The 15,304-nt window shown below is 37.3% G+C and overlaps 1 protein-coding gene across 1 annotated transcript in view; it reads right to left on the bottom strand.

Moving 5' to 3' along the window:
• Positions 1 to 4,301: 4,301 nt before the first annotated feature.
• Positions 4,302 to 15,304, bottom strand: part of tmem150b (transmembrane protein 150B) — a 37,480-nt gene continuing 26,477 nt past the window's right edge. Inside the window, exon 7 of the mRNA XM_030142249.1 lies at positions 4,302 to 4,475. Within this exon, the coding sequence (XP_029998109.1) occupies positions 4,302 to 4,475 (174 nt within the window). The remainder of the gene's footprint in view (positions 4,476 to 15,304) is intronic.

Below are 15,304 nucleotides of genomic sequence, written 5' to 3' on the forward strand. Positions count from 1 at the left end.
GCGTTTGCAGTAGCAGTGATTTCCATCCCCTCCTACTCCACATACAATGAAAATTGTGTCTGAAAACAATGCCATCTGCAGAGACAGAGTGGGAAGAAACTTTGGAGTGGCCCAGTTCAGCTGCACGGCGGCCAGAGAACTGTGTCAAGGATGTGGTGTCTGGACAACAGAGCTGGCCCTATGTGTGAAGGACTATTTCACATGTCAGTGTTACTCTGTGTCACTCTGCATCGATTGTTTTTGACAGCTAATATGGATCTCTGTTCATTCCCTTTGAGGTCCACTGTTGCAAACTGTCGCTGTATTTTACGCAGTATAATGGATGTGTGTGACAGACAGACTGCATGAACTCAGTTAGGGAAATTCCCAGTTTTAGAAACACCCAAAACTGACAATTGACATTCATTAGTAAATATAAAGCAATGACAATGCCTTACTAAGAATAATAAATCCTTTATTAAATATTGATATATGTAGTTTTGACAGTGGCGGACCATGCATTTCACCCCTAGGCCTTCAGTAGTGCTCCGTCTGAATGAATCCACCACTCAGTAACTATTTCATGGTTATAAAAAACATTGTATTATGCAGAAATGCAGTATAAAGAGCCGTTGCATCGCAGATAGATAACTTGTAAGGCCACAATAAATGCCTTTACTGGATAAATAAACCTGGGGTGCACAAGTCTACTTCTACTGCAGCTACAGCTGTGACACACAGAAAAAAGCATCAATAATAACCTCATAAACTTGAAATATTTAGGAAAATAGCAACATTTTACTCACCAAAAATTCTGATTAATCGTACACAAAATCCATCCTCCTTTATTTCCTTAAAAAGAGTTCAACTGCTCTGTTGTACAGATTATCCCTGCGGGTACCTGGAGTACCAGTCATAGTTAGTGGAGTGAAAGTGACGGACAAATCCTTTTCCTGGTTGTGACCGGCTTGCTAGGTTCGGAATTGTCCGACCTTTCTTGACAATGTCCAGCTTTTCTTGAGAAGTCCGTCTTGGAAATGGCTTTGACAATAAATCTGCAACCAAATCCATTTCTTCTCCTCCTTCAGCCATTGTGGGTGGACAACACAGCTATTAAATCAACACAACTATAATTCTGTTCATGCAGCTGGCTACAGATGCAGTTTGCTAGCTTTGGCTAGTATGCTCTCGGACCATCCAGTCAAAGGGTGTGAATACGCTGACGTTACCGTACGCCTGCTAGAGGGCCTTGGTGTGGCCAACTCAAAATCTGATTGGTTGAAGCAACAGTTTCATCGACACTTATGTTTTGCTGGAGGGCCCGCAGAACTGATTGTGAAGGCCTCCAGGCCGCTTTCTTTGACTTTGACCCTGCCTGGCCACAAATGATGGCTGAAATGGGATTGGTGAAATGCTTTAGTATAAAAATACATGTCTGGAAGCAGCACAACCAGGGAAAAAGCTATGAAAGGAAGCGGACAGACCATTTGGAATTATTTAATTAAGTATTCATGGACAAAATATGATTAACATCAGTCTGTGATTCAGATATTTTTTTAGACAAGCAGAGAAGGCCTTGCAGGCCCACCACTGAGTATTGATATTCCAATGTAGCAACAGCTGGGGGGAGTTATGTACCAGAACACACACACACACACACACACACACACACAGCAGAAGTACCAACATAACACTAGGACTCCACAGACTGTATCACTCACTGAGCATGTCTTTGTTTACACACATCTGTATTATAGTATTATCAAGTTCTCCAACAAACTCAGACACTCAGTTAAAATAACAGTGTTGCATAATCTTCATGTGCTGCATCAGCTAATAGTTTACATTATAGCTCTGTTAGCTTAGCTCTGTTTTTAGACACAAAACACCCACAGAGAAACCACAAATAAGTCTGAACCATGAATTAACAAATGGCCACTTAGTAAAGATAAGGTGATCAATCAAACTCAATTATCAAAATCAATCCATGTAGATGAAAGCCTGTGATCTCAGCATCAAACTCCATTCTTTTCATTTTGAGCTGTGTCCAGTGGAGAAAATAACAACAGTGATTCTAGCTTTTATCACTTTGTCACTTTCTTTGACTTTGTTTCTTAAAGTGCACCTATACTGGTCATGCTTAAGACATTAATTGTGCTTTGGTTATTACTGATAAGCAAGAGAGGTGCAAATTCAATAACAAAACAAACAAACAAACAAACCAAAAAAAAAAAGCCATAAATGCACCACACTGGACCTGTTTTTCATGTTAATTGCAGGTGGGAGCAAAACCTATGGGGAGCAGCCATTTCAGGCCATAAGTGACGTACCCACGTTAATCCTGGGTAATTGAGTACAAGTAAACCAGCAGCAGTCAGTGAGCCAGACTGAGTGGAAAGCATGAGTTTGCACTTATTGTTTGTGCAGCCGTAAGCTTTGCACTCCACCATTGTTCTAGAGACGCAACCCAGCACTGGACGACCATGTGTCACCTTAGACTGGTGTCTGCTGCACGGGGTCAGTGACCAGTCCATCACAGCCCAGGTAATCGGACAAACCAATGACTGACTGATGGAGCAGTGGCTTGACTATAATGTAAGTTGGAACCGCTAGTATTATATGTGATCTTTGGAAATAGCTAGCAATGAAAATTTACTACAGGTGTCCTTTAACAACTCTCATCCCAAAGTTGGCCTTGGTCACATTCATTTATTCCACGTTGGCCTGTGGCTGTGAATAAATTCAGATCATATGTTGGTGATACACTACTTTTCTGTGATGAACAGTGTAATGATTCTTTAAAGTCATTTGTGAATATTTTAAGTACAAATACTACATATAGACTTTAATACAGAAGCATTACTAAAATGTTTACACTAGTGTCGTGGGGTCGCCTGGAAATGGAATTCAAATGGGGTCACCTGAAATGTCTAGTAACTGATAAATAAAAACTTACTAATAAAAAATATATGTTGAGTTGAGAGAGACAATCCCAATCCATAAAAGACATGACAAACTGTGAAGCTGAAACTGAAGCACTGTGGTACTGTTTATCTTTCAAATGTTCATTGTGGTCGGTTTCAGATGCTGCCGCTCTTTCATAATTCATAGTTTGAGTTATTGTTTGTTCAGTATTATTTGTCAGCCTTGTAAATCCAAGCTGGACTGACTGTACATATCCTGAACAAGGAAAATAAAACTCTTACTTTGTGCAGTAATCTACACCTGGCTTTTCTGCCTCCGTCCATAATAATATACATTATATAGACTAAATTTAAGGTTTATTTGCAATATAGTATAGCAAACTACTACATGATCAAAAACAAATTAATTTTAGCAAAAAAATGTCTCTGTTTTGAATGTCTGGGGTCACCAGAAATTTATGATGTTAAATGGGGTCATGAGACAAAAAAGGTTGGGAACCACTGCACTAGTTGTAGGTTTGTATTTACAATCCTTTTCTTCAGTAAATACAGTTGTAAGTTATGGTGTTGTCTGAGTCATTTAGACCAACATCATAACCATAAATAGTAGACAGTGCACATTTCTACAGTTACTGTAAATCATAGCTGCTGGTTTCATGGGCTCTGATTTTGTGCCTCAAAAAATGAACATCACTGTACATGTGTTATGATCTTGTACTAGATACTGAATATATTATAGATGTGCATGAACTTGATGTCACCTTGTTATTAATTTGGTTGCATCCTTTTCAGTTGACAAAAATGAATTATGTTCATTCTGTTGCAATTTTGCATGATTTTTACTACTTTATCTGACTATGTTATTACGGTATTATACTAAAAACTTCATCCCCTCTTCTCCCAGGGTGCTGCTATGGTTCATTTTCTTTTTCTTCTTTTGCTTAATGACTGACACCATAAAAAAAAAAAAAAAAAACATGTTTTTTTTATCAGACCAAGGGGGACCAGACGACACCTGCAGTTTTTTGGGAGGTTAAACTGAAAAAATGAGAAAAATGTGACCAAGAAAGTCAGCTGTGAAATGACCAATAATGAGAAATGTATTAGAATGTATTTTTTGTAACCCTAAATTCTTTATTATCACAAAGATGTTGGTATTTTCATCTGACAGAAGAAAATCCTAAGTTTTGGGTATGAACATGATATTACTAATGTTTTGTCTAGAACCACAGACCAGTCATCCCTCATAAAGTCATATATTCTGAAGCAGCTCAATCACAATGATGCTACGATGACGCATGAACCGGAAATCTGTCTTGGTCGGCCATCTTCCTGGACTCACATATTCAGTAGGAGCTGCTCAGCCTCTCTCTCTCTCTCTCTGTTTAATTCCCTTCCTCATCCTGCCTCTCCTCTCCCTCGTCTTCCTCTTCCCTCCTCTGGGTTTATTTGTTCTCCCTCTGCTCCCAGGTGTTTTCCTGCACAGCTCAGTGTTCCGCTGAGCAGTGGGCCGCCTAAGCTCCTCTTCCGCTCTGACTCAGGTACAACACCGACCACTTGTTCTTCTTCAGGCTGCAATACACAACAGTCAGATCAACACACACCTGTGACACACTACAACACTAATCACATCCACACACAGACATTAAACACATCCTCACACATTCTTACTCACACACAGACTATGTCTCACACACACACACACACACATGCACACACACCTACACACACACAGACTTGTTCCAACTCCCTCACGCTTTCTCCCTCATCCAACAATAACACAACAAACCTTGCTTCCTGTGCATGGGGGAACAATAGTAGGATAGCTTTGATGGCCAGAGGTAGTTTGTTGTAGATACTCCCTTATCAGCTCCACCATCACCAGATCAGCCACAGATCCTGACAGTGTCCCTCTGTATGAAACAGCTTTATCCTTAACCTATGTCAGGATGTCAGGATGTGTGGATGACTACATTAACAGACAGTGGAAACTGGGCCTGTTGTTGTTGCTGTGAGTGTGGGTGTAGTTACACTGCAAAAATCCAAATCTTACCAAGTGTATTTTTCTCATTTCTAGTCAAAATATCTCATCACATTTAGAATAAGACATAATCACCTAAAGAGTAACTTTTCGGTGGGATATAAGAACTTATTTTTTAGACAATAGATCTTGAAAATCTTATTTCAAGAAATCTTACCAAGATCATTTTCACTTGTTCCATTGCCAGATTTTTTGCTTGAATTATGCACAAAAAAAAAAAAAATCTTGACTTAAGCAAAAAAAAACTAAATAAATAAAAAAAAATCTTGAATTAAGCAACAAAAAAAAAATAAAAAAATCTTGAATTAAGCAGAAAAAAAAAATCTTGAATTAAGCAAAAAAAAAAATCTGCCAATGGAACAAGTGAAAATTATCTTGGTAAGATTTCTTGAAATAAGATTTTCAAGGTCTATCATCTAAAAATAAGTTCTTATATCTCACTGAAAAGTTACTCTTTGGATGACTATGTTTTATTTTAAGTGTGATGAGATATTTGGACTAGAAATGAGAAAAATACACTCGGTAAGATTTTGATTTTGGCAGTGTAAAGGCTGAAATCATTTAGCCCAGGGGTGTCAAATACATGGCCCGCGGACCAAACCCAGCCCGCCAAAGGGTCCAATCCAGCCCGAGATGAATTTGCTAAGTGGAAAAATTACACTGAAGATATTAACCCTTTATCAGGTAAATGACTATTTTTGGTCATTTCTGCACACATTAAAAGATGATGACAGCAACAGTTCCAGTGAGGACAATGAGTCAACAACCTCAGGTCCAATGTGGTCTACAGGGTCTGTAAGGTCCACCTCTGCATGAACAGTGAGTGTACCTGCTTTGTTAGGTACCATGAAGTAATGGTACTAATGTAAGGAATGATGTTCAAAGGGAGAATGTGGATGTGGACAGGGGTCTGGATCAGCACTTATGTTGTAATGTTCTAAAAGTGATGTTCTAATGTTCTAAAATATATGTTCCTTTAACCTTACATGTGATTTTCTTGTATTCATTATATATGCTTCTTGGATTTTTTTTTTTTATGCCACTTATGAGTAAGGAACCAAGCATAGTAACTTCAATGACCTTGATTTTCTACATAACAATAAAACATTTTGAAAAAAAATTCACAATAATAATAAAGTCTTGTTATGTCCACCAATAACACACTAAGGTTGAATTGTAAACTTTCAGAGTATTTCAATGAGTGCCCTGTAAAGGGTTAACAGTGAACAGTGTTAAACTTGTTTTAGTTCAGGGGCCACATGCAGCCCAATGAGATCACAAGTAAAATAACAGCATAATAACCTATAAATGTTGAGAACTTTTTCTTCTTGGTTTGATGTGAAAAAAGTAAAATTACAGATATTTCTATTTATAAACTATCCTTTCACAATAAAATGCGAATAACCTGAACAAATATGAACAACTTGAAATGTCATAAAGAAAAATAAATGCAACTTTAACAATATAAAGTCTGTTACTAAATGTTTTGTGCATTTGCAGATCCACTGTGACGATAAAAATGAATTGTTAGTCCAGATAATGACAAAACAGTCTGTACAGAAAATGGCAGAAGCTTGTGGTTTTACTGTGGTTGTTTTCCATTTAATAACAGATCTTAGCTAACGGAGCTATAATGTAAACCAGGGGTGTCCAAATCCGGTCCTCGACGGCCAGTATCCTCCATGTTTTAGGCATTTCCCTCTTCCATCACACCTGCAAGCCACACTTACATCATTATCAGGCTTCTGCAGAGCCTGATGATGAGCTGATCATTAATTGAAGCAGGTGTGGTAGAAGAGGGAAATATCTAAAACATGCAGGATATCAGCCCTCGAAGATCAGATTTGAATACCCCTGGAAAACTATCAGCTGATGGAGCACACGTAGTTTACAATACACAGTGTTATTTTGACTGGCTGACATTTTGTTTAGAGATGATGATATTATAATACAGATGTAAACAAGATGCTTCCCTGCTGAGTAGCCATCCTACTTCATTCTTCAGTGACATGGCCAAATACTTACATACAGTGAAGTAGTGGTCCCTGGAGAAGCGGCTGTACTCTCAATTTTTGTCTTTTTTTTTAAGCAGTCCAGAAAAAATTTTCTGTTTTAGAAACAGTGACATGTAAGTCTACTCTATTTAGTTTACCCAAATATCTGTCAGTGGTATTTGCTCACTAGTATAAAAATCATCATGACTGGATCAGGAGCAGTTTGTAGGTTTTACTGGTCATACAAGCAGCTGCATGAATGTAAATGTATTCAACATGAGGCAAACACAGGATAACGTTAGCCTTTCATAATGTTAGCCTCTCATAGTGATAGCCTTTCATAATGATACCCTTTTAATAACATTAGCCTATTCACACAGTTTAACTATTGGCGACAACATCTCATCTCTAAATGTGCAGTCATGTGGCCAGTAGTTTAAAACAGTGACTCATTCTGAAACCACCTTAAAACTTACCTCAGAATTATGTACCCCATGAAAGTCAGTTCTCTTAATACCTGCCACTCACTTGAAATGTTTATTCTGCCTTATCTTTCAATGAGACATGCTGTGACCTGTCAATCAACTGGGGTAGCACTGGCATCTGAGGTGTCCAATCAGGTTTCAGAGGTGGCCGGTGCTAGTTAGCAATATTTTCCTCGGCATGACCCGCCCTACTCTGCCTCTGATTGGCTCATCAGTCCTCATGCCTAAAGAAAACCAGTGTAATCAGTGAAGGCACAGAGTACTAGCCAATTAGAGGCAGAGTAGGGCGGGTCATGGCTTCACCATCCTAGGAATAAAAATTAGCAATTTGGCTCAGATACGACTGAATGGTATGCATGGGGAGGATTTAGAAGTGAGTATAGGCGACACTGACTGACTACACCGCTGTTTACTTATATGCACTCACAAACAAACAAGTGCACAAGTCTCATCTAAAGCTGTAAAGTTCATTTTCCCTCTTTGGTAGAGGTGACCCTCTCAAAACACATTTTTCAGCTCATTGTTGCTGTTGGCAGCACAGGTAGTTCATAATTACTAAAGTTACAACTGTGGAAACCACCATTTAATCCAGACTTTTATTACGTTTTGATATGAGAGGTTGGCCTGTGACAACAAGCTTGCTAAACCTGGTATTATTACCTTTGCCCCAGTATTTTCGTCTATCTATCCACTTGTAAATCTGAAATACATGGCACATTTGAGTTGAAAACTATACACAAGGAAGAGCTGTTGATGCTGTTTCCGTGCAGTTTGTGAATTTCATCTTAAAGTAAGAAAAGAATATAGGCACAAGACATCTGATCAATGATTAATCATCTCTGACATGGCAGAAGCAAAGGTTGCAGTGCAAATTACTTGAAATTTCCATTGCATGCTGTTCACTTTATGTTACGTTTTAATCATTTTATAGTTGAAATTTTGTCTGTGGTTTTTCTTGAGTCTGCTGTATGTAACCTATAGAGTTTTGGTGTTGCTTTCATTTGTGTCCTTTTAGGTTTGATTAGAGCTGAATAGCTAAAGTTTGTCGAAGAATTGATTGAATAGTAAACAATAAATTCATGTCCATCGCTGAATCAGTTATTAATATCAAGAGGCCTATTGATTATGTCAATATACTCATACTTTTTATTCTCTGCACTTTTTCTCTCTTCACTTTTTAACCAGTGCCATGGTGAATTTTCCTCTCTTAACTCCATTTACAGTGTTTTGTTTTGTTTTTTTTTTCATTAACCAGACACACACTGTATCATGAGTATGTACATATTCTGATTGGCAGAATTAACTCAGCTGCTCTCAAACCGAAAATAGTCCATTACCTCAGACTTCAGGGTTAGGCTCAGAATGTTTTTAGCCCACTTTTGTCTTTTAAAACAACAGTTTATCACACTAGTTGTCTGTATATACAACACGATGAAAGTAATTTATTCTCGTAAAATTACAAATGCTCATATCTGTAAATCTCACAAACATGCACACAAAGAAGACACTATGAGACAGAACCAATAAAAGTTAATAAACATTAAGTAATGACAAAATGAGCAATGAAACTCACACAGACACACACACAGACACACACACACACACACACACACTTTCTCTCTTGTTGTTTCCTTGTTGTCTCACTCTCTCCAAGTTTATCAATCCTGCCATTGATTCAATAAGCCACAGGCGTCACCAGGGTCAGAACTGTGTTGGGATACCAGTTGCCCCTGGCAACATCTCCATTGGTCTGCCTCCACATCCTACTTGCAACCCCTGTCTTTTCTGTCCATGTGCTGCTCTGTGCACCCACTGATACACTATGTGTGTGTGTGTGTGTGTGTGTGTGTGTGTGTGTGTGTGCATCACTATGGAGTTCTGGATGACAGTGACCGTGTAATATGTGTATGACTGCATGTGTGTGTGTCCTGCGTGGGAGAAAGGAGGCGATGAGTCATAGCACACATACCACCAGGACACAACAGCTCCCCCTGTTGCCTGGGCAGGGGAAGCCCCGGAGGTGTGGGTGTATTGTCTGGGAGAACAGAGGAGACTGTGACATCACACATCTGTCGGTGGAGAAGGTCCGGAAAGAGGGAGGAAGACAACAGGTGGAGGCAGCGGGCATTTCCTTCTGCCTGAGTAGAACTAAGGTGAAAACAGAACTCTTCACTCATTGCTAAGTTGTGCTAATACTTTGGTAATTGCAGCTTTCATCAGTTATTAACTTTCATGAATAACCCTCACTGTTAAAAGTCTCCTTTTCACTGTGGGATTTAGAGCATTGATTGAAATGTGAGATGCCAGGAGAATAAAATTCCAGCTGTGTGTGTGCACGGGTGTTTGTCACTTAGCTGTGGCACTGCACTGACAGATCAGTATGACCGTATCCATTCACTGATGAAGTAACGTCCTGCCTGACACCTGTTCTGCAATGTGGTGCATTAGCGAGCCACAGATTATACCACTGTTGATAGTGCATTTAGAGAAGGAAGAGGGAATATAATTGTCTGCATTGTAAATGTTTGCAGAAAGATTGTGCAAAAAACTACCACACCAGTTTTCATGAAATGTTGAAAGGTAGAGGATGAGTTAAGGATGAAGCTGTTGAGTTTTGGAGCAGATTCATAATAAGGTGTGGAGCCTTGGCAGAGGTTTTGTAGTCTTAATGATGTTACTTACGGTCATGTTACTCTTATGTCCCATGTGTTGTGTTGACAACACACATCTGTGATTCTTCACTCTCAACTTAAAACTTAAAACTTCATCTCTGTGTGTGAAATGCAAAAGTCACACAACCCAGTCCCCAAAATAAAATGTTGCCTTTGTACATTTCTGCAGCACATAGTCTCAAAATAATTCATCTTTGAAGGATCTGCTTCTCTTTTCTAAAATAGGCCCCTTGGGGTTTGTGGTGGACATACACTATCATGGGTTTTGCCAACAGAGAGCAGAGTTTGAATTCTGACTTTTTAGGTTTTAACATGTTATTATGGCCTCAGTGTCATGAGTGTTTAACCCATAAAGACCCAAACAGCCACAATCGACCAAAACCATCTACTGATCTAAACTGTTTAATACCTGCTGATCCACTAATCTTATTAATACATGTAAATAATTGGTGTAAAATGCAGCTTGTTATCTTTTCATAGTCATCAAATATGACCCATTTGGACGTTCAGTGGCTCTGTAGTGAACGTGGAAACACCGTCATCTTCTACAATATTGATTCACCAGTAAAACCCATTGAGTTGGATCAATAACAGTGGATGGATACACTTGGTTTTATGATTGATATATTGATATATTTGATATATGATATGATGATATATTTAATTATCTTTGAATTTACGCTGAACTTTTGTGAATTAACCCTTTCATGCATAGTGGTCACTACAGTGGACAGTTATTCTACAGCTGTTCTCTTATATATTCATGGATTTTGTTGTTTTAGTTTCATATCAGCCAACACATTGGACACTTTTGCATCATCCCATAAACTGCAACTGATAACATTACTGTAACTTTGCTGTTCTTGATAAACATGATCTAACATGTTTGAGTGTAAATCAATTCCTTGTTATTATTATTAGACTGTAATTAACATTTACTGCAATTAACAAGTTTTTGTTTTGTTTTTTTGCATATTATCTCCATGAAATGAGTAATGACTAGTATTAGAGTATGTTAAAATGTATGAAAACATCAAATCAGCAGCATTAAAATGTTTTCATTTCATAGTTTTCACCAAGTAAATCTGTAAACGCATGTTTCTTTGCTTCCTTAAAAATTAAACACATGGTGTCCAGCTGAGTGGACATTTTTTTTTCAACTCCATGAAAAATAGCTTCATAAAAAAAATGTGTTTGCATTGTTTTTTTTTAATGCCTAAAGAGGAATAAAATCACTCAAGAAAAAAAATCTTGATTAAGGTTCTCATAATTCATGCATGAAAGGGTTACATACAGGAAAATATGACTTTCACTGAAAAAACACAAAATACAGAGGATAATATTAAAATAAATGGAGATAAATTACTTAAGAAAGGTTAAATCTATAAAAATTCATTTGGTAATAGTCACTAAAGTACCACTGGATCTTTATGGGTTAGTTGACATACACATTTGGTTCAGAACATTTAGATTAAACATGTCTGTGATTTGCAGACATAAACCTTTTTATTCTGGTGAATGGGTCAGTTCTCTAAGACATACTGGAGTGCAATAAAGTTATATACAGACCATGAAATAAAAATAGCAGTCATAGGAGGGCTGTGACATTTGAGATGAAATTTTTTTAGTGTTTAATGGTGTCACACATTGTCATCATGTTTATTCTCATCCAGGAAACAGTTACTGTGTGAAGCACTTGAGTCTGCTCTATCTGGTCAACAGGTAAAGTACATGTATGAGCCAGCAACTGTGTGTGTGTGTGTGTGTGTGTGTGTGTGTGTGTGTGTGTGTGTGTACGTGTGTGTGTGCGTGTGCGTGTGTGTGTGTGTGTGTATGTCTGGGATGAGGGTCCACTGAGCATGCATCTATTAAAGTCTCTCCACCTTTGTAGTACGCCGGCCCTGTTCACTTAACATATGTACAAGTACAGCAGACACACACAAGCATCAACTTGTGCGTTCACTGTCACACATGCCCATGTGCACACACGCAGCAGGGAGAGGAAACTGCAACACAATGATAAGGTCTGGGAACACAATGGGCTCAGCAGTGCACAGACAGAAGCCAGGACCAGTTTAGCTCTGAAAGGTCAACAAGCCTCTCCAGGCTTTCATTCAGTTCCCCCAGTTATTATTGTTCAACATTATAATGATTACTCTGATGGCCTTTATTTTGCAAATGTGGGAGCCATCCGGAAATACCAATGAAATATGAAAATGCAGGCCAGACCGGAGAGGAGAGGGGAAAAAAGGTTACTTATTTTGGAGGGTGAACTTCTTTGACGTCAAGTTTCCCAGAGCCTGGCCCGCACTTGGACTGGATTTGTCCTGGTTCATCCAAGATCACTGTTTGGGTTCCAGGTAAATGGATGAACACAGAAGATTAACAGATTTTAATAACAAAATACATGTACTAATAGAAAAAAACGTTCTGAAAGCACTACATATTATCTGATTTGCTAAATGTGTTGCTAACAGTTATAAGGCTACTTCAACTCATAAAGACCCAGTGCTACTTTTGTGTCGGTTCCCAGATGGATTTTTCTCCATATTCAATCAGTCAATCAAATTTTATTTATATAGGGACAGATCATAACAAAAGTTATGTCATGACACTTTACACATAGAGCTGGTCGAAACCAGACTCAATTTAACACTTTGTGAGTGATTTATCACCATTTACAGTTATATTATCTTCTTTATTTGGTGTTTGCTCAGTGAAAATCAGGTATTTTCCTACATTTAATTTACTGATTATGTAGATGTCCATTAAAGCTCAGACTAAAGTTGAGGGCCATTATATCAAAAACAGAGAAAACTGAAGAAAAAGTCACTTTTTTCAGCAAACTATATCATTAACTGAACATAAACTAAGTGCCTCCATCCACTGTCATTGAGCCAACTCCATGGGTTTTACTGGTGAATCAGTGTTGTAGAAGATGACAGTGTTTCCACGGTAACTACGGAGCCTCTGAACGTTTAAATGGGTCATATCTGATGACCAGGACAAGATGACAAACTGTATTTTACACCAATTATTTATATGCATTGATAGGATCAGGGGATCAACAGGTATTAAACAGTTACATCAGTAGATGGTTTTGGTCATGGTGGATGTTTGGGTCTTTACAGGTTAAGATTTAGTTGTTGTTTAGTTGTTTTTTATCATTTAAGATGTTTTAATGAATGTGATGTATTTAGTACTGTTCTAGTTAGTTCTAGTTAGTACTATCTATTGGATTATTTATTTCAATACTTTTTTTAAAATCTCTTTTGCACCAAGGATTTAATCAAATTTCATTGCATTTGTGCAATGACAATGACGATTGTATTGTATTGTATTGTATTGTATTCTATTCTATTCTATTCTATTCTATTCTATTCTATTCTATTCTATTCTATGTACATTTTGCACTATATTGAATAACAAATTTAACAAATGAATTTCATTCTTTCATACAACCATAACCTAATAAATTATTGATATAGTAATTAAAATAATAAAGTGATTCTTCATCATTCATGGTTGTATGGTGACATTTAATAATGACCATTTCCTTTAAAGGTTCAGTATGTAGGGTTTCCTCATTTTTGTCAAGGTTGATTAGAATCAAATAAATGGAGGTTAATGTTGTCCCATTAAAGCAGCAAAAGAACAAATCAGTGACAAGCATGAGGATTTTAACAAATAAAATGATTCTAGTCCTCTGTTTGTAAACCAGACTGTGGGCAACAAAGACTCTAGCTTTGAAACTGAGATGGCTAACATCAATAATCAAGTTTGCAAAAAAGAAAAACCAAGGTAATGCAAATTATGTGCAATGTATAAAGCAAAAAAAAACAAACAAAAAAAACAAACAAACTCCGGCTGCTTACCGTCAGACGGTGACACTACATCAGGTTACATCACACATGGCTGTAATAAACAGAGTCGAGGAAGTAGAGCATTCCACTGTATTATTTCCATCTAAAATTACACTAAAGTCATCAGTTCTCACATTATGGAAATGTCTAGAAAGAAAAAAAAACTATTTGTAAATTGCAACAAAAATAACAGTTACAAAAGTGAGAAAAAAAACAAAAACTTTTTTTTCCTAAATGTGGCCTCTTATAAGTATTTTTAGCAAATGAAAATGAAAAAGGTCTTTTTAAAATTGCTACATACCTCTGGAGCACATGCACAGTTTACATATCGTCACCTTCCTAAAATAACTGCATAATTCATAACAGTCATATTTTCAGATTTCTCAGGAAACATACACACACACACACACACACACAAACAAATGTAACCAGGCCTAAGTCACATTCTTGTATATGCAATTAACTTACAGGGTAGAATCACATGATCTGTTCAACTGAGAATGGAGATGACTTTATCACAGGTGGCCAGCATCATGACTAGATGATTTAAGAAAGAAAAATAAATTTTTGTCAATTATTTTATGAAGGTGACAATATTTCACCTTTAATCTTCATCATATATAAATAAAGCACTGCCTGTTCGGAATGCTGAATGTTGTCCTACTTGCACAGCCGCCGTAACACTGTAGGCAAACTACGCAATTCCCTAGAGAAGGGCCCCCAAGACAGATGGTGAAATAGCCGATAACGGTCCAACTGAAATTATGAAAAAGGAAAATGCAATTGTATAAAGAATATGCATGGTAACCTAGGAATAATATAGGAACACCCCTAGATGTGTGCAATGAAAATAGAAATTCCAATTGAATGAAATCAGACAGTCAGTGACTTTCAGAGCAATGACCCATTTACACACATTGTTTTCACTGACATAATTTCATGTTTTGATGCTAGAACTGTCTTGATAGTGGAACTTCCAGGGCAATCTGTCATTACTAGTTCTATTAATTCAATCTATATGTTCGGTGGTATAATGTTTAAGTAATTTTTAAAATAATTTTTAAATAACCAACTAATTAATAATCCTGATAATCAACTTCTGTCCTATAGTTGTGATTCATAAGAGTTACCTTTTTTTCATTAGGTGCTTTGCTTAAAAACTTGGCTGTGTCTTCTTAAGAAGACTATTGACTTTTGACTATTGACATGGCTAAGGTCATGTGTTATAATCCACGTTTGAGTGTCACTAGTGAAATCAAAACGAAAAACCATGAAAATACTTTTATTTTATTTTTAATACTGAACAAACAATAACTCAAACTATGAATTATGAAAGAGCTGCAGCA

The sequence above is a fragment of the Sphaeramia orbicularis genome, chromosome 8 (assembly GCF_902148855.1).
Source record: "Sphaeramia orbicularis chromosome 8, fSphaOr1.1, whole genome shotgun sequence".
Taxonomy (NCBI): Eukaryota; Metazoa; Chordata; class Actinopteri; order Kurtiformes; family Apogonidae; genus Sphaeramia; species Sphaeramia orbicularis.